Genomic DNA, 21,332 nt, shown 5'->3' with positions numbered 1-21,332 from the left:
ACCTTGCCATGCAGACCTAATACAGTAACAGAGCATGAAAACCATCTGAAATGGAAACCACAAAAAAGAAGAATGCTCCTCATTGACTAGAGACACTTGACATTAGTTCACTCTAATATTTTTAGTTTGATTTCCTTGGAAGTGAAGCCTAGCTGAGAGTACATGTGTATCTGCTTGTCCATATGTTTTTCCTCCTAATAACTTTTCAGTGCAACCAATTCCAACCACATTTAAAAGAGGGCGGAAGGCTAAAAAGTAACTTATTCCTGTACGTCTCTTAAAAAGTGGTGATTAGGTAATGCTCCATCTATAGTGAAAAACCCAAGAATTATGTAGGTGGTACATGGCAGTAGCCAACCAGGCTAAGGCAAGAGGTGTCTTGCATATTGTCTTTAATTTTAGTCCACTAGGAAGCAAGATTGGCCATAGCATGGATTTCTTCTTCCTACAGGAGATGTCACAGGGGTTATGATGTGTTCTGGCATTTATTAGAGCAGGGGGATTCTTGAGAGAGCAGACAGGAATCCACGGGGAGGCAGGCTTGGTGCACTCTGTTCACAGAACAGCTTGCTCTACAGCAGTCCAATAAGAAACACTTCTGGAATGGCACCATTAGTGACCAGAATCCTACAGACCTTTCCTACATGTGGACACTCACCTTTGCTCACCCACACCCTCAATGTGTAAATTGAAAATTAGCATCCTTTAGTGTTGGCATCCTCATTGTGGCCTGGTGACCACAATGAAGTGCACAATGTGGCCTGAAGAGGGGCCACAGGACTGCCTGGGCAGTCCAGCTGGGCTGTCACACTGTGTCCCAGGGACTGGCCTCAGAAGTTGTGCACTCACACTGCCTCCACATCCCCAGCTGTGAAAGGACACCCTTTGTGAATTGCCTGGAGAGTGACTCATAGAAAGCCCTGAATGTTAAGCAGTACTTTGTTACTGGTGTTCCTCTAACTGGAGGCAATGATTTTAGTGAAAAATAGAGCTACATGAGCCAATTACTCCTTGAGGAAAAAAAGTTTGTGCTACATATGGCAGGAGGAACCTGTATTTGAAGGAAGGGCAGTGAGGGAAGCCTTGTGTGAGCAAAAGGTTGCTTTTCAAGCTGGATTTCCATTACAGAAGGATTCTTTTTGGTCCCTCTGAAATTGCAGAGAAGTCACAGGAGATCCAGCAAAGATTAATGCAGACTGATGCTTGCTATTTTTTCCTGGAGGACTTGGCAGCTCTGTAATTACAGTCAGTGCGTCTGAATCTCCCTCTGGCCCCCGTGTACTGCCCAGCAGTGACACCAGCATCAGAGAGACCTTTGCTTCAGAATTTGTCAAGCAGAACTCTGCTGAGAAACCAAACCTGCCCTGCTGTGCCTCTTGTTGTGGCGATGAGGAATATTCCTTCGCTGAATATCCTCCCCGTGTGCACTGGAGCTGGAACCTCAGGGACTCTTGAGCCCAGAATGGCTCAGAGACTGTGATCCAAGAGATACATTTGTAGAGGAATGAGGGAACCATATTTCTATAGCATAATGTATATATATTTATATATATAAAAATGAAATAAATGAGCTGGCTTGCAACACTAGGTGGCAGAGGTGGGATCTGTTCTGCTCCGAGCGCTGTCCTATAAGGCATTGCTTGTTTAAGTACAGTCGCATTTAGTTGGAGCTGCAGGAGAGAGACAGAGAGATTCTCTGTGTTTACAGCCAGCCCAGGCTACGGTGGAGCATCCAACCTGGCCCCCCCTTTCTCCAGCACTTGAAGGGGAGAGTGAGAGGTTATTTGGGAATCTGGCCACCGCGGGTCAGCTTGCGCTGCGACTGGATTGTCAGAGCTGGCAAAGCAGAGCCCAGAGGGACTGAAGGGAGACACGAATCCCATTTTCTTTGAGAGGAGCGAAGAGGGAGAAAAAAAAAAAAAGATAAATTGAGAGAGAGAGACAGAAGCGAAGAGACGGAGAAAAAGGCCAAGGAAGCGGAGCGAGTGAGAGAGAAGCATGAGGACCTACTGGCTGCACAGTATCTGGGTGCTGGGATTCTTCCTGTCCCTCTTCTCCTTGCAAGGTATGTGGTGAGTTCTTTCTTGCAACCTCCTCAATCCCTTCTGCTTTAATTGAGGCTGATGGACTGAGGATGGCCTGAAACATGGAGCTGGAAGCTGGAGATTCCTCTCCCCCCCTTTTCCCCTCCAAACCTTCCCCCCCCCTTGCCTCAGGAAATAAGCCAAGGAGAGATCGCTGCTGGTGAATCCTATGGTTAGAGGACACTGCATGTGACTGACTTTGCTGCTGTATTTATGCTTTTGCAGAGGGGGGAGTTGGTGGGGGGAGTACAGTTAAGATTTGCAAAGGAAAAGAGTGGTGGGTGAAGGTGGGTATCCCCTCCATCCACAGCCGCCGTTTCTCAGCACTTTGGGTCACAAGTACCGATTCTCCTCGATTCTTTACCTTCCTGAGGAGTTAAGTGTTAAGTTTCTTTTGTTTGGGTTTTTTTTTGTTTGTTGTTTGTTTTGTTTTGTGTTTTTTTTATTATTTTTATTTTGGTTTTTTCCAAAGAGGGGGAGGTTAGAGGAATCGCTTTGCCTCTGGTCTGTCTAGTAAAACACTATGTCCTTTCCCTCTAAACCAGGAGGGGAAAAAAAAAAAAAAAGAAAAAGAGAGAGAGTGATGGAGGAAAGACAGGAGATGAAAATTTGTTGGGTATAGGGTTTTGTTCAGTGGAGAATTGCCAGCTGGGTTTCTTGCTTTAAGAGCCAAGTGTGAGTATGGAATTTAGTTTGAAGTGATGACAGGCATGCTAGCTGGTTTTGAGATGCTTTCTGTAAACAGGAGTTAAGGGTTAATGCATTCCATGCTGTATGTATTAATACATGTCACACATGTACATATAATCATAACCTTCAAAATTGCAGCTTGTGCATGATCCACACTCACTTACACACATCAGTGGTCCTTCCTGAACACACGCACACACACACACACATGCACACACACTCACATACACTCAGGGATATATCAGGGAAGATGAATAAACTCACTCTGGCACATACAGTTCTAGCTCCCTAGCATATGCAATTCCTGGAGAGTCTGCTTCTCTTGTGCTCACATTCTCCCTTCCCCTTTCCCCCCCTCCCTCCTTCAAGCCTCCATCCTGAACACTAGTGTTTGAGGTTGCTTGCATATTAAAATCCCTTGCCCGTCCTGCTGCACTAGCCTTGTAAACCTGTGTGCACACATATACACACACATGGGTGAAAATATAACTAAAGAACATAGATGTACTCTATCTGGCCTACTCTGTGCCTCACAGTCTTGCATTCGCAGTGAGCTGCACCCTCAGAGGGTATCTCCCTCACACACGGCTTTCTTCACAGTGCTCTTTTCTCACTCCTGTACGTATTAGTGCAGGAGTGCTGTGCATGGAGATATGCCAGTCACAGCTTCCTCACTTTCCCATAGCTCCTACTTTTACACACAGTCTTGCATGTACTGTTCTCTTCTATTTTGTGTCTACTAAGCAAATTCCCGTACAGGCAGGCTCCCTGTCACACACACGCTTTCTATTGCAGCCTCACACCTGTCACTCCTGCAAGCCCTCACTATGGAATCCTTCATTTTTTGCCACCTTCTCACATTTGCTGAGTGCTCCTTTTCATACAGTCTCACTTCTCCCATTTCTGGGTCTCGTACACATGCTTTTCACTGTCACATATTTTCTCTCAATTTACATTCTCGGAAGTCTGGACTGTGAATCCAACACCAGCACCTTCCAGCTGACTTCCTTCCTTGCTGTGAAGCGGCTATTTCTGACAGGGAAGGAGAATTTTTCTCAGCACATAGGTTGTACATGGGGTAAGAGGAGAACCAGTACCTGTGTAGGATAAGAAGATAACATCTGCAATGAAGTTATGTAGCTTGGTGTGAACTTCACCCTGCTCTGGAGGATTAGACAGAGAACTGTCAAGAAAGATGGACATTGGCAAGTCGTGTTGACTCTGAGCATTGCCTGTCTTTCTGATGCACATCTCCTAGCCTGTAGACCATGGCACTTGCTCCACGCAGTATTTTCAAGTCACAAGCCTTCCCTGAGTTGTGACCAGAGCATCCTGATGCCAGCACAGCCAGGAGCTGTTTTAGTCTGTCCTTTTAGCTGGAGCTTATGCCAGGCTATGGGCATGGACAGGTTTTACCTTCTGTTTTGGTGAGTTAGGATTGCCACTTAGTGTCAGCCACATTTTGAAGGCTTCAGAGAAGGTCTTTTGAGGTCTGTATTATCACATACCCTCTAAAAAGGCAGAGGCAACACAGCTGCCCTCCCTAGGTTTTGCGATGGGATAGGGTGGTGTGGTGGTGTATGATGCAAACCTGGAGCTGCTTTTTCGACTCTCCCAAACTTCTGGCTGATATAAACCAGAGCACTGCTGGATCTAGTTTCATAGCCAGCAGTAATTTCCCTTCTCCAATGTGAAGAGTGAGAGAATGGGGAGGCAGGAATACTGGGGCTGCATGGGAGGAGTAGGGCACTGCCTGAAACAAGCCTGAAGATATTCGACAGAGTTAAAAAGGGCTGGGAAAATATTGTTCCCGTAAAAAGACCCAACAAACCAACGCAACCCCCCCCATTATTTATTTCAAATTAATTGTTTTTCACTGAAAGCTATGGTAACAAGCCTTGAACGCTTCTCTAACCCTGCTGAGCACAGCTCTGTGGAGCTCTTACCCCAGGAATCGGCAGTATTGGCTTTGACAGGCAGCGACCCCGGTCAGAACCCTGCCGAGACCTTTGAGCACACATCCCTCCAGAGCCAGACGGCTGAGCCTGCACCTCTGCGAGCCACCCAAAACTTGTCCGTGCCCTCTCTCCCCTTTTCCTCGCCGTCCACTTGGGGGTGTACCGGTGACCGCAAAAGCATCTCCTCGTCTTTCTCCGCTCTCCCAGAGCCACCAGGCGCGGGGGAGAAGGGGAGCGCTGCTGGCACTGCCGGGCCGAGCCGAGGCTGAATAGCAGGCGCTGGGGTGCGGGGGGGAGCGCAGCTGAGCCTGGCAGCAGAGCGATGGGCTCCGGTGCCAAGCGGCCGGCGCAGGCTGCCGCCCCCAGCGCCTCTGCCAGGCGGGATGCGAAGGGCTGCTGTGCCGTGCCCTGCCTGCCCGCCTCAGGGGCTTTGGCACAGCGCCGGCCTTTGCTCCTTACCCCCTGGCTGACATGCTCCAAGTCCTGCACAGAGGATTTTTTTTCCCCCCCCATCACTATGTTTCCTCATTTTCGTGGCTCAGGATTCTTGCATTTCTCTGCTGCTGCACTTCCAGTCCTCCTGGGGAGGCAGGTGGCTCGGAGGCGGGATGGTTGTTCCTCCTGCATGGTGCACTGGCCTTCCTGCCCTGTGGGGGCTGGAGGAATAAAAGTACCTACACACCCCAGCACTGCTGGTGGGTGGGATTTTCTAGTGGCATGCTGCAGCTCTTCCCTCGAATGGATTAGTTTCTTAGCAGGATGTGCCCCAAAGCATCTGAGAGATATCAGATTGTTGAAATGGATTTTAAAGTTGAAATTTTCTTTTCCTTTTTTTTCCAACTGAGTCAAAAATGGGTGTATGAGTATGGGGTGGAGAAGCAAATGATTAGGGTCTATAAAAATTGCATTTAGATAATTTAGAAGAATTTTGAGTTGATGTTTGCACTTTCCCTTACTATTACTCTTACTTAGCTGTCAATATGAAAATTAATTTTTATTTCCTCACCCTGAGCATTTTATTTTAAAAAATGAATGCCTTGACAAATTATACGTTTCCTTCAGCATTGCTTTAACTTGAAAATTCTTCTAAACAAATTCTCTCTGTTGAAAAATAGCAGCTGTTTCAAATCAGCAATTTGCAAAATCCCAGCTTGTTTTAATGAACGTCCCTGACAACCCCACCTAATTGGTTAATTGTAAAAGACTTTGTGTTAAAAAAGAAAAAAAAAAAAGTAAGATACCTCCACAGCCAGGTTAGTGGATTGTTTAGGAAAAGGCATGCTAAACTGGCCTGCATAGTCCTGATACTGGCAACATTTATTAATAATATATTTCTTGAGCTGCTCAAGGGTGTTCTTAAATGAGGGATGAGCCTGATGAAAGAAATGACTGCAACAGTCGGGTAAGCGGCATAGGCTGCTTTAGGTTGGTACACAGCACGAATATTATCTGTAAAGTCTCATGTTTTGTAAGGTCACTGGGCAACACGGGTGTGAGAAATGATGTGTTTGTTAGTGGGTGAGGTGTGTGCAATCTGCAGGGATGGAAGCGTGTACCCCAGTGTGCCTGTGCTGATAATGTGTAATGGATGGGGAGGGAGGGAGCAGCAGCAACGTGAGTGCGAGTGTGACACGGTGGTGGATGGGGAGCAGCACGGGGCCATTGTGATGCAGTTGGATAACATTTAGATACTGCCGACTGGAGAGGAAAAAAAAAGACTTTTCCTGCTCTCCTGAATATACTTTTCTTCCTATCTGTTTCCAGTTCTCCCTTCTTGAGTAAGGCAAGGGAAGCTCTCACAGGCTGGACTGTACTGATGAGGAGACAACTCACTCAGTTGCCTTGCATTCCCTTAAATGATGAAGAGGTTTAATACATGAAACAATATACTTTTCTCATAGGTTTAGGACAGGGAAGAAGTAGAGGGGGCTTTTTATCGGCAAACAGGGAGCATTGAAAAGATATCCCAAATGTTTCTTCCAGTTCTATCCAGTGATTGCTGACCATAATAATCAATAATTATACAAGTAAAAACCCATTTCCTCTAGCTGTTATGAATCTCAGCACTCATCTACCTGCTCAGAGGGCTTTGTTATGATAAGTAAAAATTTGCTTCATCTTTTATTCCCAGATATCTTTTCTTACACAAGAGTTTTACTAGTTCTGTAACAAAGAACCCAGCTCCCAATGTTTTTGGGCACTCCTTTTCAGCCTTGGAGCACACTTATGTGTACACTAAGGACCTGAGGAGGAGATGGGCTCTCTTATAGTTACTCTTTCCAACTTTTTCTTCACTAGCAATAGAACTCCTTTTAGTCAGGGTGAGGAATACAGCTGCTCTCATCCTAGGCTGCTGGCAGAGCCAGTGCTCTAAGAGTGCATGCCCTTTCTGTGTCCTGGCTGTGCCTCCTGTATGCCTTGAGTGAGCCAAGGCCCTTGCCCTGCTGGTGGGGTCTGGGCCCTTCCCCCAGCAGATTTACCCTGTGCAAGGCTGAGTTGCTTAGGACTGGGTTAGACCAGGGATGTTGATGTATTGGACTGGGTTAGACAAGGGTGGCGATGTCCAGGTCCCACGGCAGCAGCTGGGTGTTGTGTGCAGCTGCCTGGAGAGGATGGTGGGGCTGGGCTGGTGGTGAGGAGCTGTAGCACTGCTTGCTTCCCTGTGTGCTGTGAAGAGAGGACAGGTGGCAAAAGCTGATGAAGAGTAAGGGCAAGGAATGTCTTTTTTTCTGTGCACATCAGAACACCTGATGGGTTTTCTTGGGAGAGGATCAGCTGAGGTGTTTGCTGTCTGGCAGAGGTTGTTAAAGGGCTGAATGATCTGACTGAAGTCTATAATGGTACCAGACAAAGATATCCTGGAGGAGTCTGGAGAAAATCTTTCATGTGTGCCTTTGAACATGGGGATGTGCTTTGCCAAATATCATCTCCTTTGTGCATAAGGTGCTGCTGGAAGGATGCAGATTTTTGCTGTGATTCCTATAAAAAAGGAAGCACAAACCTTTGCTTTTTTGGTACCCTCTTTTCCTTAAAAAGGCACATAACAGTTTCATTTGCTGCTCGTACTAAATGAGCAATGATTTTGGCAGCTAATGTACTCTTCCTGCTGTCAATGCTTCCATGATAAAACCAGAAATATCAAGCACAGCACAGACCATCCTGTCCCACCCTGAAAGAGAGCTAAGGGCACGTGTAGGTGAGTTTGTGAGGCACAGCCTTCTCCTGGTGTCAGTGAAGGGCACACATCAGCCTGGAAGGGGAAAAAATGCTGGGAGTACATGATTCTTACCGAAATAGGCACAGGAAAAAGAAGCCCAGGTTTGATTCTGTGCTATGCAATTGCACAGTGGTACTTTGGCTGATGCTGAATTTCCTGGGAGCTGAGGCATTTCCTTGTGAGGCAGCCCTCCAGTAGGTTTCCTGCCTGTGTGGCAGCATTGTCCTGCTCATCTGCAAGGAAGGAAAAGGAAAAACACTACAAGGGCTGCTACCCTAATTTATCTGAGTCAAAGGAGTATTCTCTCTCACAGTGAAGTCTTTCTGGCCATATCTGCTGTTTCAATGTTCCTGGGGAAGAAATTCTGCATAACTACATGCTGAGGGTAAAGGGCCCTCTACACTAGCCATGCTTATTGGTCATCCCCAAGCATAAAATAGGTTTTTTCAACGGTTGTCATCTGTAGAGGTACTGGACTTTGAACGGTACCTCTGAGAGGAGATTGTTTTGGAGGCAATGCAAGGGTAGTATACATATCCAGTTAAGTGGTGTGTTGTGTTTTTTTTTTTTTTAAGGGTTAGTTTTTTTATTAAAAAAAAAAAAGGCATGAGAAGGCAGGCTTCAGAGGAGGGGCTTTGGCTGAAAGCAAAGGTGAGTGTGATCACACCTGTGGGCTCACAGTCTGGATTTTGCAGTACCTAGGCTATATAAATCATCCAAAGGAAACTCAGTTCTTGAAATTCATTCCCTTCCCTAGAGTTTGCCTCTGTGTGACCTCATGGATGTAGGTTTCTACATTTCCTTCTGGTTTGGCCGAGCTCTCCCACAAAAAAAGGTGTCCCCCTCCTTTTTCTGGTGATGGTGATTGTGCTGCTAGGAGGGGGAAGATGTGGCAGGCAGGTCATGAGAACTGGCATGAGGAAGGGAGCAAGCAAGGAGACAAACGAAAGGCTGTGGGCCTTTCCAATTGGGAAATCAATAGCATATGAGTATGCAATGTAAGTGTGTAATCACAGCTCCCTCCCCTCTGCCCCTAAGCACTTACATTGATAGGGAGTTGCAGACTAGAACCAATTAATCCTTGCAACCTGCTAGGACAATAACTATTAATATTCTTCTGCATGCACTCTGGTTGCTGCACCTTCTTGGAGCCTGGCTGTGCTTGACCCTCAGCAGCTGACCCAAAGTTCCACCAAGGGAGCAAGACTCTCTCTGATCACGAGCCCTGCAGGCAGTGCACTGTTACCTGACTTGCCCCTGTGGGTGTTGGAGAGGCTGACTGGGGGCATGTGTACTTGAGTGTCTGAAAAAGGAGGGAATTGCTGGTAAGGTTTTGCCTGGAGGAAGGAGGGGTTATTTAAAGGGGCATCTGTGGAATTTTTGAAGTTTAAATGCATTTAGACTTTTCTCATGCTGGTACGCCTTCGTATAATGAAGTGTCTACTCTTTGCCTTGTAAAGGTACTTTGTACAATGGGATCAAAACATCCAGTTTTATTTGTGCCTGTATATATGATCTGTGCATAAAGGCCTTTGAATAGCTCTTCCTTGGCTCTTGGGAAGGTGCATGTATGGAACAGAAGATTATATATATATTTATACACATACGTATATATATGCATGCACATTCATTTGAGTGTGTGCATGTGACAGAAAATGCACAAGGTGCATGGTAAAGATGCTTGAGAAATGTTAACAAATCTGGTCCAGAGTTGTGTTTTGTGCAAGGGACTTGTCATGAATGCTAGTGCAGGAGGTGAATGCGGCCTGATTGCTGATAGGAATGTCTGTGTAGCTATGTGTGCTTTTGGAGTGACCATTATTCATAGTGCATTTGCATCCTATCTTGACACAGCAAGAGATTTGTTGCAGTGAAACAGAATTGTTTCTGTGGCTTGGCTACCCCTCCTCATCTTTCTTCGATAGCCTCAATGTAAGGTGGCAACTTAGTCACACTTCAGTCACCTGGGCAGGAAACACAGCCTAGAGAGTGGGAAGGACATGTTTGATTCCTACACTTTCATGGGAGAGTGTCTGGGAATAAAAGGAAGAGGATAAAAGAGGCTTTCTTATATGCACAAGTTGCATTGTTTTTTATTTAGACCAACATGTTCAAAAATAGTACAACCTGACTGAACCCACCCTCACTGTGAAGCTATGCTATTTTATAAGCTGGATGCAGCCTGAAGCAGTAAAATCAGCAAGTTTGTACTCTGGTTGTTACCTTTATTAACACAGCCTTGCTGGTTCAACTTCCTCAACAGCACTGTCCAGCTCTGTCCAGGGTGGCTGTGTTCTGTCCCATCTCAGTTTGGGTAGCTGAGCAGAATAGACCTGCCTGGGCGTGCCCTCATGAGATGTTCTGCACTTCTGCATCTCCTGGAGGGGAAGGGAAACTATTTGTCTAGAAGAGTCATGCTATATCAATGTTGGGCTTTTACGAACACTAATTTCTTGGTGATTCAAAGAAAAAAAAATTAATCGTGCTAGCTCAAGAGTGTAAGAGCTGTCTGCAGTCAAGGCCAGCTAAGGGAGGGAAGGCAGGAAACAGTGGGAGCTAAAGTGAGGCTACATAAGCTCTCCTCCAATTTCTTGTATCTTAGGTGCCTGTTGGTGACTGGTTTCTGTACTGTCCAGCAGCCACAGAGCTGCAACAGATTGGGATGTTGATAAAAAAAAAAAGTCCAGCTGCAGCATGAGGTAAATGAGCTGTGGCATTGCCCCAGAGGGACCTAGCGCTACCATCAGTGCAGTCTTCCTTCTCCTTTGGCCTGCTGTGTGCATAGAGGAAAGAAAGAAAAGGCCATTCTGGCTGGCCTTGCTCTTTCTATCCCAATGTAAATATTTGTAGCAGCAGCCTTTTCTTCAGGCCTCAAGGAACCTCACAAGACCCCTGCATGTAGCTCTGCTCATCCCCTGGTAAACCCCAAGAGTATTTGGTCTCTTTCTCTTCTTCCTGCTGACCAAAGTGACCCAAATCACCACAAAAATTGAAACAAGCCCCTCCAGCTCTCCTGGATGCTGAAGCTTTGTTGTAGCTGCTGTGAAGGAGGAATGGCCATGTGAAACGTACTGGGGAGGCAGAAGATGTCAAAGCTCTGCTTTCGTTCTACACACAGGAGTAACAGCTCTGAAATTCTTTCAGACCTGGGGATGCTAAGTGAGAAGAGGTTTTGAAATTGTTACAGGGAGGGTCTTAGGGTGACCTTGATCTAGAAGAAACCTTCTTGTGAAGCTGCCACCTTTCCTTGGTGCCTTGGTGATAATAATGCCAAGGTTTTGGGTTTGATCCCCATGTGGACCATTCACTTTAAAGTTGGAATCAACGGTCCTTGTGGGTCCTTTCCAACACAGAATACTCTGTGATTCAGATGTCTTGAGAGCTGGTAGGAACCTTGGCAGGTTTTTTTCTTTCTCAAGTTCTCCAGAAGTTTGTTGAAGCAAAACAAAGATCTTCGCACAACATTTCTGCTTCACCAAAATGGCATTTTTCTAATAAAGAATAAAAAGGTGTTTTGTTGGGAAAAATCCAACTTGAATTTCAAGAACAGATTAAGGTACAAGTGCTTAAAGGCTTTCCTGTGATGTGTTATCTTCTGTCATAAGACTGCATCAGAGTCTCAACTGACGTCTAAAACAAAAAAGTTCTGAAAATTGTGGCCTTTATAGTTGTTATCAAAAACTTGAGAATGTTACCTGAGTGCAGCCAACAAACAGCTGGTGTCTGTCCTGAGCCTGCAGGCAGCTGAAAGTGCTGTACTGAAGATCTGCTCTCACCTTTTCTGGAAGTGGATTTCCTTGAAAGAGACCCAGCTGGTGTCACTGTGGAGGAGGGAATGTCCAGTGAGCAGAACTCGTGTCCTGTAGCGATGCTATGTCTGAACCAGAGGACGAGCACGTGCACGTGTCTGTGTGTGCATGGCATGTGCAGGGCCTGGGCTGTGAGCACCAGAATTGCAGTCTAGCCAGATAACAAGCTGTTGTTGTTTACACACTTGGTTCCGGGCACTTCAATTCCAGAAAGATGTAAACAAAATTAGAGGGAATTCAGAGGATTGCAAGGAGAATGATTAAGGGGCTGGAGGGACTGACTTATGAAGAATGCTTGTGAGAGCTAAATATATAGCTGCTTTGGCTAAATGACTAAAGAAGAGCTATGCTAATGATGTAGGCATACTGGGAAGGCATGAAGAATTGTCTAATGTGGACTCAGAGCTAGAAGAGTCTCTCATGATAGAAAATTTTGAGGAGGAAAGAAAAAATTGGCAGGAGAGGAAAAATAGTAAATGGAAGAAAGAGATTAGACGGTGATATAGCTTTGTTGAGAATCATGCTGGAATTGCTGTCATTTGGGACATCTGAAGTTTGGCTGGGCAGAGCCCTGGAGAATAATCCATGCACGACAAGCATGAAAAGGTCCCTTGAGAGACAGTCTAGATGCCTTAATAGATTTTTATGCTGTCATTAATTTCTGAATCACAGCTAATACTTCTAGTCTGACAAAGAGCCATATTCTTTAAAGTGTTTTTCTTTCTTGCCTTATATTATTTGTGCTGTGATGCAAATACTGGTGCAAAACACGTGAGGAATCTTCTGTATTAACAATTGAAATCCTGATTTTATCAGCTGCTTAACTCCAAGACCTTTTCCCTCTTTCTTTTAGCGGAACGTTCATTCAGATTTGTCTGATAGGTGGGAAAAGGCAGCCTGCTGGACGCCCACTAAGGTGAAAACTCAGTGTCCGTAACTCTATCTTGTGAATTTTGTTAAGCTTTGACAGTTTCCCCCTTGACACATGTGGTACATATAAGCTCTGCTCTTTTCACCCTGGGGGTGCTGGTCGACAGCCAGTTGAACACGAGCCAGCAGTGTGCCTTGGTGGCCAAGAAGGCCAATGGCATCCTGGCCTGTATCAGGGATAATGTGGCCAGCAGGAGCAGGGAGGTCGTTCTTCCCCTGTGCTTGGCACTGGTGAGGCCCCACCTTGAGTGCTGTGTCCAGTTCTGGCCCCTCATTTTGGGAAGGACATCGAGAGGCTTGAGCGCATCCAGAGGAGGGCAACGAGGCTGGTGAGGGGCTTGGAACACAAACCCTGTGAGGAACGGCTGAGGGAGCTGGGGCTGTTTAGCTTGGAGAAGAGGAAGCTTAGAGGTGACCTTATTGCTCTCTACAGCTTCCTGAAGGGAGGTAGTAGACAGGTAGGGGTTGGTCTCTTCTACCAGGCAGCAACTGACAGAACCAGAGGACACAGTTGCAAGCTATGCCAGGGAAGGTATAGGTTGGATATTAGGAAGAAATTTTTCACTGAAAGAATAATAAAATACTGGAATGCTCTTCCCAGGGAGATGGTAGAATTACCATCTCTGGATGTGTTTAAAAGAAGACTGGACATGGCACTTGGTGCTATAGTCTAGTTGAGGTGTTAGGGCATATGTTGGACTTGATGATCTTAGAGGTCTCTTCCAACCTCATTATTCTGTGATTCTTTACCTTGCACGTTCTCAAAATGGGTAACTGAACACTGAACTGCTCCCTTCAGGCTCAGAAGTTAATGTGGTTGAGCCTGTAGCATTCCTGGCATGTCACAAGGGCTGAGCCCTCCCAGGGCCATCTGTGAGCTGGAGGGAGCTGGGCCAGTGAGGGAGGCAGCAGCAGAACAAGGAGACTGCCAAGGAGACTGCCAAACTGATCAGCAGCATGTGGGGATTGTGCATCTGGTTTGCTCTTATCTCACCTGCAACAAGAACTGAAGAGTGAAAGGGAGGTTGGTGCTGTTGGCTGCTTGGTTTAATGGGAATGGGAGCAGACAGAATTGAGAGTAAGTTTTGTAGTGGATGATGGCTGGCACCCTGGACTTCCAGAGATAAAAAGTATTGTGGCTGGAGTGAAAGAGCCAGGATACATAATAGGAATTATCCAGACTGAAGATTATTTGTGCCATGGATGCAGACCCAGAGAGAGTTCAGGATAGTTTATTAGCTCAGGTACAGCACTATGCAAATTGCAATCTGCTTCCTGGGCAGGAAGCAAGGAGCACCATTTTGCCATGCATGCAGTCCAGACTGTTCAGTGTTGCTGGATCTTTCCCAGTCAGTGCAAGGCCTGCTTGAGGTCCTCAGCAGCTCAGCAGTGCCAGGGAAAAAAACGTGGAGACCACTGACTCTGGGTGGAAATTGATGCTACTCAGCTTAGACTTTTTGACTAGCCTTGTTATGCTGCTGGTAATGACATCCTTACCAAATGCACCTCAGCAGGGCGGGGGAGCTTATCAGCTCAGATGTGGTGCAGTGGGAGTGCAGTTGGGCTCTGGCTCTGAACCAGAGACAAGAAACATTGTAGACTTGGGTTGTCTGTGCTGAATGTGTTAATTTTTGATGTTGGAATTTCCTCTTGGAAAAATATGTAGGCCCTGGAAAGAATAAAAATCTTCCCTTCCCCTCCACCTTTGCAAAAGTAGAGGTTCAGCATTTGTGCCACAATGGGAAAACAGGGAGATGTGGGAAATTAACTAAAAGATGATGAAGTGGAGAAGATTAGAAACACCAGAGGTGATAATCTCTGTTGGAAGATGTGAATTGCTCTGGAATGGTAGTGTGCTTGCTCATGGAAGTGGAGAACTTGGAATACAGGTTCAAAGACCAATGGACCTATTATTTTCCCTGTATTATTTTGGCAATCTCTGTGCCCTCTAGCGGCACAGCTCATCAAGGGAGATGGAGAACCACTGCTTCTACCATTTGCAGTGTCACCTAAGAGGAGGGACTATATGTTTGCAGCCCAAAGGATGAGGCTTCTAAGCCCTGGCTCACTGCAGAGAGAGGGATGGGGTGAGAGCAAGATAATTGGTGTACTAATTGTGTTTTTTGCACGCAGGAAATTGATTTGTTACAGCACCTTTGAATCATTGTTCCGTAGGATTTTGCTAATCTCATTCTAACCCCGGCAGAACGTTTGGCGCTTTGCACCCAGTGGTTGAGCCACAGCGCGATGCTGCTGCCTCCTTTAGTCACTGGGGCAAAGGCACAGCAGCAGGAGACCCTGAAATACATTCCTGCAGCTGGGGGTACAGGATGGGGCTCTGGGTTGCACAAATTGCGACTCTGAAAGGAAAAGATAGACCCAGGGTGTTATAAGGAAGAGGACAACTGGTGGCAAACTTGCGGCTGTTTTGTTGTGCTGAGCTCCTGAAGAAAAACCCAAGCACTTCAAAGGCAAAATTAAAAATCACCCAAATATCCATTTTCCTAAATTCCCGTAGAGATTTCTAACAGCAGCATTACCTAATAGCAATGCCCATAGGAAGGGGAACTCTTCTCAAATTTTTGTTTTGTTTTGTTTTTCTGCCATTCACATGTTTGAACTAAGTGAAAAAAGTGGATTGATGCTATATAGTCACTACTTTCGTTAGTAGCCAGAGCTGGTGCTGTAAAATGATCACATGAATAGTAAAAAGAGAAACTGTTTGGGAAAATGTGGTTGTTTTATGAAAACTGTTACAAAGAAGAATTTCTTGTGGGTAGGATGGCCTTTTTGAAAGAAGAGGAGACTGCTTCTAAGCCAGCAAAATATAAGACATAGAAATCTATTTCTGTTCCAAAATAGAGCAAGATCTGGAACATGGTTGTCCCACAGTTCAGAAAGAACAATAATCCCCAAGTCCTGGGCTGCTTTGGAGATGTCTAATTTTTATCTACAGTTGTGTTTTTAGCCACAATACATATTAGAGCTCTGTGACTTCCACCATTCAGTAGGGCTTTCATTAAGTGCCAGATAATAGGCAAGCAAAATAAGTCTCCACCTGCCACACAGACACGGGTGAAAGAAGCTCACATTTCCAAAAGCACCCACGGTCCTGGATCTCTGTTCCTTGGCTTGCTGAGCTGAAGGCAGGCTGTGGAAGAGCCCCAACTCGTCGCAGCAGATGGCTGAGAAATGCTTGTTGGCTCTGTGAGCAGAGGTGGCAGCAGCAGCACAGCCCTTGCAGGTATCTCAGCAGTAATATTGGGGATGGTGCCCACGGAAGGAGAGCTGACACTGTGTATTCCCCTTGGCAGTTTTGGAGGTGGGCAGCTCTGTTGCATTTGTAAAATGTACAGTGTGGTGTCTGCTCTGCAGTCTGCAGTCAGTATGGTCAATTTCTTTTTACTCTTGATCCTGGCTTGCTGCAGCTGCAAGGAAGGGGAAAACATAGCTCTTTTCTTTCATCTCCCTGCATTAAACTTTAACCACATATCCCACTTCATGTTTCCTACTGCTGCAGCTTTATGACCAAAACAAGGGACCAAAGATGTACTTGTAGTAAAACCAAGCAGTCCAACAACTTTTATGATGTCTACCTCCTGCACCAGGGTTATACTGAGAACGTATGATCTAATGTTTTTTAGAAAACCATCAGTTCTGCATTGGAGTTTGAGTTCTGCTCTGTGGCCTTATTTGTTGCTGTGGGATAGAAGATTGCCTAAGTCCTCCTCAATGATTTTTTTGCCTTTTCAGAGTATTTTATGTGGAAAAAAAACTAAAACAAAACAAGGAAAGAGAAAAAACATAACTGTAAGGGCTATTTGTTTGGTTTAGGTAGACACAAAGTAGAGTCTCTAATCCAATTTCATGGAGCAGAGGCTTCAAGCCTGGATTTATGCTGTCTCTCTCTAGGAGGTTAAGGATGAGCTGTTCAGTTTGGTTGTCCTGGGCAGTACCTGTTCCAACTACAGAAATCCTAAACTGGGATGTGTCTGTGAGGGGAAGAGTTGTAACCTGTGTCCTTTTATCAAAGATTGTCCTGCCCTACTGCGTGAGGGGATACCTTTGCCCTTCTGCTTTTTCCCAGCAGTTTGTTCCTCTTGTTGAGGGTACTCCGAGCAGAGGATCTTTGATCCACCCCAAGCAAATTTCCTATGAGGGCTGATCCGGAGCTTAAGGGTTGCATCTTGGAAACCAGATGCATTTTTTAATTTGCAGAAACTACAGGACCAGTGACATGAATGCAAGAAAAAAAGCATCTACCCAGATTCTTGGATTCAATAGTGTCATGCAGTGCAGGCTGGCAGTTGGAAGAAACACTTTCTCATGCATAAATTTGGGCACCTTTGAGTTGCAAATGACTAAGAGACAATAAAACACACATTGCCACTTTCATGGGGACACCTCTAAAGCCAGGACTGAGCTTTCAATTAACTCTGCCGTATGTGGCCAAAGTCGACAGTGCATAAAACTTTGATAATTTCACATTTTAAAAATGTATCAGAAACTCTCATTCGTATATCTTCACTGAAAATTTCATGAATTGCACATTTCCTGGTGTTAGATGTTCAATAAACTTAAATTATGCAGCAATTTACATCTAGAAGATTTGCCTTAAAACTGAAGACTGGCTTCTTCTCTTCTGGGTTGAGAACAGCTCTTTCTTTTTCTGCCTCCAGTTAAAATGGGCAGTTTTGTTCAGAAATTGTTGGAGATCTGTACTGTCCCCTTAGTAGGAAAAACTCTGACATGAGGGAGATGTGAAAGGTATCAGCAAATGGCTGGACCCAGGTGTGTCCCCCTTGTTTGAGCCTGATGTTAGATTTTTATTCATTTCATGGGCATCAGTATTAATCTATCCAGAAAATTTTCAGCAAGACTTTTCTGTATTATAGTTTTTTTTTCAACTAATTGGGGAGCCTGAGATTAGAGGGCAGAGCAAACTTGAATGAAACCAGTTTGTGAAATCCCAGATGGGAGTTATTAGCAAAGAGTAATTCTAGGACAGGAGTAGTCAGGTTGCTGGGAACATCTCCCTAGCTTGTAGACTCCCAAGGTAAACTCTCAGTTTGAGAGGATAAAATTATGGGATGTTCTGTCCATTGATGCAGACCAGTTCTTGAAGTACCTGGCTCAACACAAGTGCTTTATTTCCATGCAGTATCCAAATTTGTGCCTTTGTCTGAGTGACCTCAAAGGAATAACATGCACTGTGATGAGGATGACTTTAAACAAAGCTCTCAGAGCTATTCCCTCCCTTTCAGTAATCTCATTTCAAAGCTTTTCATGGTTACCCAGCTTTCTCATCCTCCATGTCCTTACTGCAACCAAGCTGAGAGTATATGCAAGTTCTAACACACTCCTACTTTTCCATAAATGATCTCTGTGCTCAACTATGGATGAAGAGTAAGGAAGAAAAATCAGAGCCCAAGGTACCTATGTACAGTAGCCTAGCACTGATAATACTGGGATAGCACTGATGCTGACAAGCATGTGTTCTCAAGCTGATTTGTGGAACATGACAATGATGGTTGTAAGAGAGGTGTCTTAACATTGCCTCAACTGTCCCAAAGAGTGCTTCTAATCAGGAGATAGCTTCAAATTTTTCCTGCAATACTGCTTTGTTACTTCCACCACCTATCGCATCTAGGAATAGAAAGAAATAGGATGTACTATGCAGAAATAGATTAGTTTGCCATCAACTTAAAAAAAAAAAAGAAAAAGCTTGGGCCCTGTTAATCCCAGCTGACCATGTAGAAACCAAATGTTAAGATGTTTCTCTAAAGTTGTGAGCTAAGCTGGTGGCAGAGCAGTACCTGGAGTTCTTGTTCTCTGTCCAGTTCCTTTACCTAGCACTCCTGTGCCTAATGCAGCACCTCCCTAGTTTGAGTCTCCCTGGGCAGGGTAATGGGCAGCACTGCTGGCAGAAAAGGTGAAGGAGAGAGCAGAGGTGCAGGGAAGCGGTCAAGGAGAGGGAGGTTCCTTGTTGTCTCTAAGGAAGATGTCTGAAGGAAGGAATGGGGTGGATTTGACAATGGTGCAGGGAGGAGGGGAACAGAAGTGTCTGACAAGCTTTTGAAGCTCTGTTTGCTTAATGGGAGCTCTTGCAAAGACACAGTCTGCATAAGCCATCAAGAGGAGATGGCTTCTCCCAGGGCCCTTGCAGCTGCGCCAGGCTATGATAACAGAAATTAACTTCTTTTCTTTTGTCTTGCTTTCCAAGAGCACCAGAATAGTGGTTATGAAAATGGTGCTGTTTAATATTGTCTTTGATCGAGCAATCCAACGGGAGCCCTGGGCTTGTTCAGCTCGGCTTTGTTAGTTTCAGACCCCAAGGCAACAAGCCGTTGCCTTCAAAGCCCAGGCAGGGCTGCATTAAGTGCGAGGCGTGCAGCAGAAATCCCAGTTTGTCAATTCAAATGGCGCTCACCTAGCAGCAGTGCCTGTACGTTTAGATCTACAGCAAAATGTGGGAAGCAGGGCACACAGATATCCCCTCTGGAAAGTGCCTCTCTCAGCAGCCAACCAACAAGGCAACACCCTCAAAAGACAGCAAAACAGGGTGGATCTTTCCTGTTATTATCCAGTTTCAATATGCTGCCTTTTTTATTTGCTGCCAACTGGCGTCCCTGTACGCCGCAGCCAGGCAGTGTGTGATGTACAAGGACAGCATCACTGGAGAAGAAAGCTTCCATTCGTCTCCTTCACCTCCCTGTGGTAGACCGGCATCTTTCCTCCCACTCTGCCCTGTGGGCACTGCATGTCCACCTTGGCCAAGGCCCCTATTCTACTTGGGTATAAGCATTGGAAGTCACCGAGCCTCTGACTTAGCAGGAGTCAGCTCTGGGAGATATTTGCTACTTAACCAGTAGATAGCATGAAAGCAGCTACTGGAAAAGGGCTGTGCCAGGGGTGGTGCACAGGAGGGCCTGTGAAAACCAGGAGGGTATAAACAGCTCATCTGTTTCCAGATAGGTGGTTACCTGAATGCACCATAACCCATGGGGACCCAAGGGCAGGGACTAATGGTCTCTCTGCAGGCACTGTTGAGAGATGGAACTATGTGCTGAGGAAAAGACTGGTGCTCTTTTTTTGTTTAGTCTCTTTACTTGCTTAATTACGAGACTCGTTCTACTTTTTGTCCTCCTGTATGTCCAAACAGGGGTGTGATCAGCTTTTGTTAAGTGGTTGTATGGGGCTCATGAAAGTTATAGAGCAGGGACTCTTTGGAGGCCTTGAAGAGCCCACTTCTCAGTTTACTGGGAGCTGATGACCATGGTGCTTAGCCTCCATCTTCATATCTCTGTAAACTGCATTTAGAATAGGTGTGATTATTAAATGTCCTGGAACCTGTTGTGCTACTTTCCTCTTATTATGGAAACCGTGTGCTCTCACTGAAATAAAGGAGTACCAAAGGTACAATATTTTAGATGTACAATTTGTTATAATAAAATTTGGAAAGCTGGAGGAGTTTCAGAAGCAAGTAGTTTAGTGAAAATATTTCATGTGACAAGGATAACACCTGCCATTACTACAGTCAGGGTAAGATTTAGACAGGCCATATAAACACTTCAGGTATATTTTCTCTCAAACCTGACAGAAATAAATTGATCTTTAGTTTCCAGAAGCAGGTGTTCCTGAGCACTGTTAGACAAAACAAGAACAAGGATCTCCTTTCTGTTCCAGTAGTGCTTGTCCTAGCACTGCACATTGTTTTGTTATGTGCAGCGATGCTTGACACCTCTCTTCAGCTAAGCAGGCAACCAAAGGGACTCACCCTACAGTGTGCTCTCGTGTCTATTTTAGGAAGGATCAGCAGAAACTCTGGACAGGAGTTGAAGCTTTTCTGAGATTCTGGTTCATTGCTTGCCTCTTGAAATTATTGTTGTTTCTCTGATTTTGTCCCAGTAGGACTTCTGTTTCTTCTCTGTAGTGTGTAAGGCAACACAGTGACAGTGAGAACTTCATTGATCCAACTAGAAAGAGAAACATAAACGATGGCAAAAGTTTTGTTGTTTAAAGGTAACTGAGATCTGCAGAGGAGGGAGCTGCTTTTGTTGTGGTGAAATAAGTTACGTTCCCTCTCTGAAATTGCTCAAAAAAGTGACCATGGTTTAAAAAGAGCTCATGCAAGTATGAGTAATCCAGGGCTTAGTGCTAAGAGGCAAAACTTTTAGGTCTCCATAAAGTTTTGTCCTTAATAAGAACTACTCCTGTCTCAGAACATCAATGTCCTTTCCTGTTTAAGGAGCAGAGGGATTCTGTAAAATTTTAAGAAGAGGTTTCATATAGTCAGATGCTGAAGAAGTACAAAGAATTTCAGATTGAGTTACAGGAGAAAAGATTCAGCACGTAACTTCTAGCTTCAGTCCTGGATGCATCGGAGGCGGATGGAGGAAAAGGAGGCTGGAAATTAAAATGAGCCAATATATTAAACTATATTTTAATTGAATTTTCAATATCTTCACCTTGGATATTATCATAGCAGGCATTAAACCTATGCACATTATTCTGTGACTGTATACTATGTACAGTGAAAGCACCAGCTATTAAAATGAGAGAGTATAAAAAAATCTTTCAGTATGCCTTCAAAATTGCTCATTACTGTTGCTTATGCAATATTTTCTATTTCTGAAAGCTTAGA

General features: G+C 45.1%; 1 protein-coding gene across 1 annotated transcript in view; it reads left to right on the top strand.

The window, feature by feature from the left end:
* Positions 1–1,638: 1,638 nt before the first annotated feature.
* LSAMP (limbic system associated membrane protein) overlaps positions 1,639–21,332 on the top strand; it is a 991,767-nt gene continuing 972,073 nt past the window's right edge. The window contains exon 1 of the mRNA XM_059838035.1: positions 1,639–2,065. Within this exon, the coding sequence (XP_059694018.1) occupies positions 1,999–2,065 (67 nt within the window). The 5' untranslated portion in view covers positions 1,639–1,998. The remainder of the gene's footprint in view (positions 2,066–21,332) is intronic.

The sequence above is a fragment of the Haemorhous mexicanus genome, chromosome 2, assembly GCF_027477595.1.
Source record: "Haemorhous mexicanus isolate bHaeMex1 chromosome 2, bHaeMex1.pri, whole genome shotgun sequence".
Taxonomy (NCBI): Eukaryota; Metazoa; Chordata; class Aves; order Passeriformes; family Fringillidae; genus Haemorhous; species Haemorhous mexicanus.
Note: the sequence above shows the minus strand (reverse complement) of the source record. Positions and strands in the feature narration are given on the sequence as shown.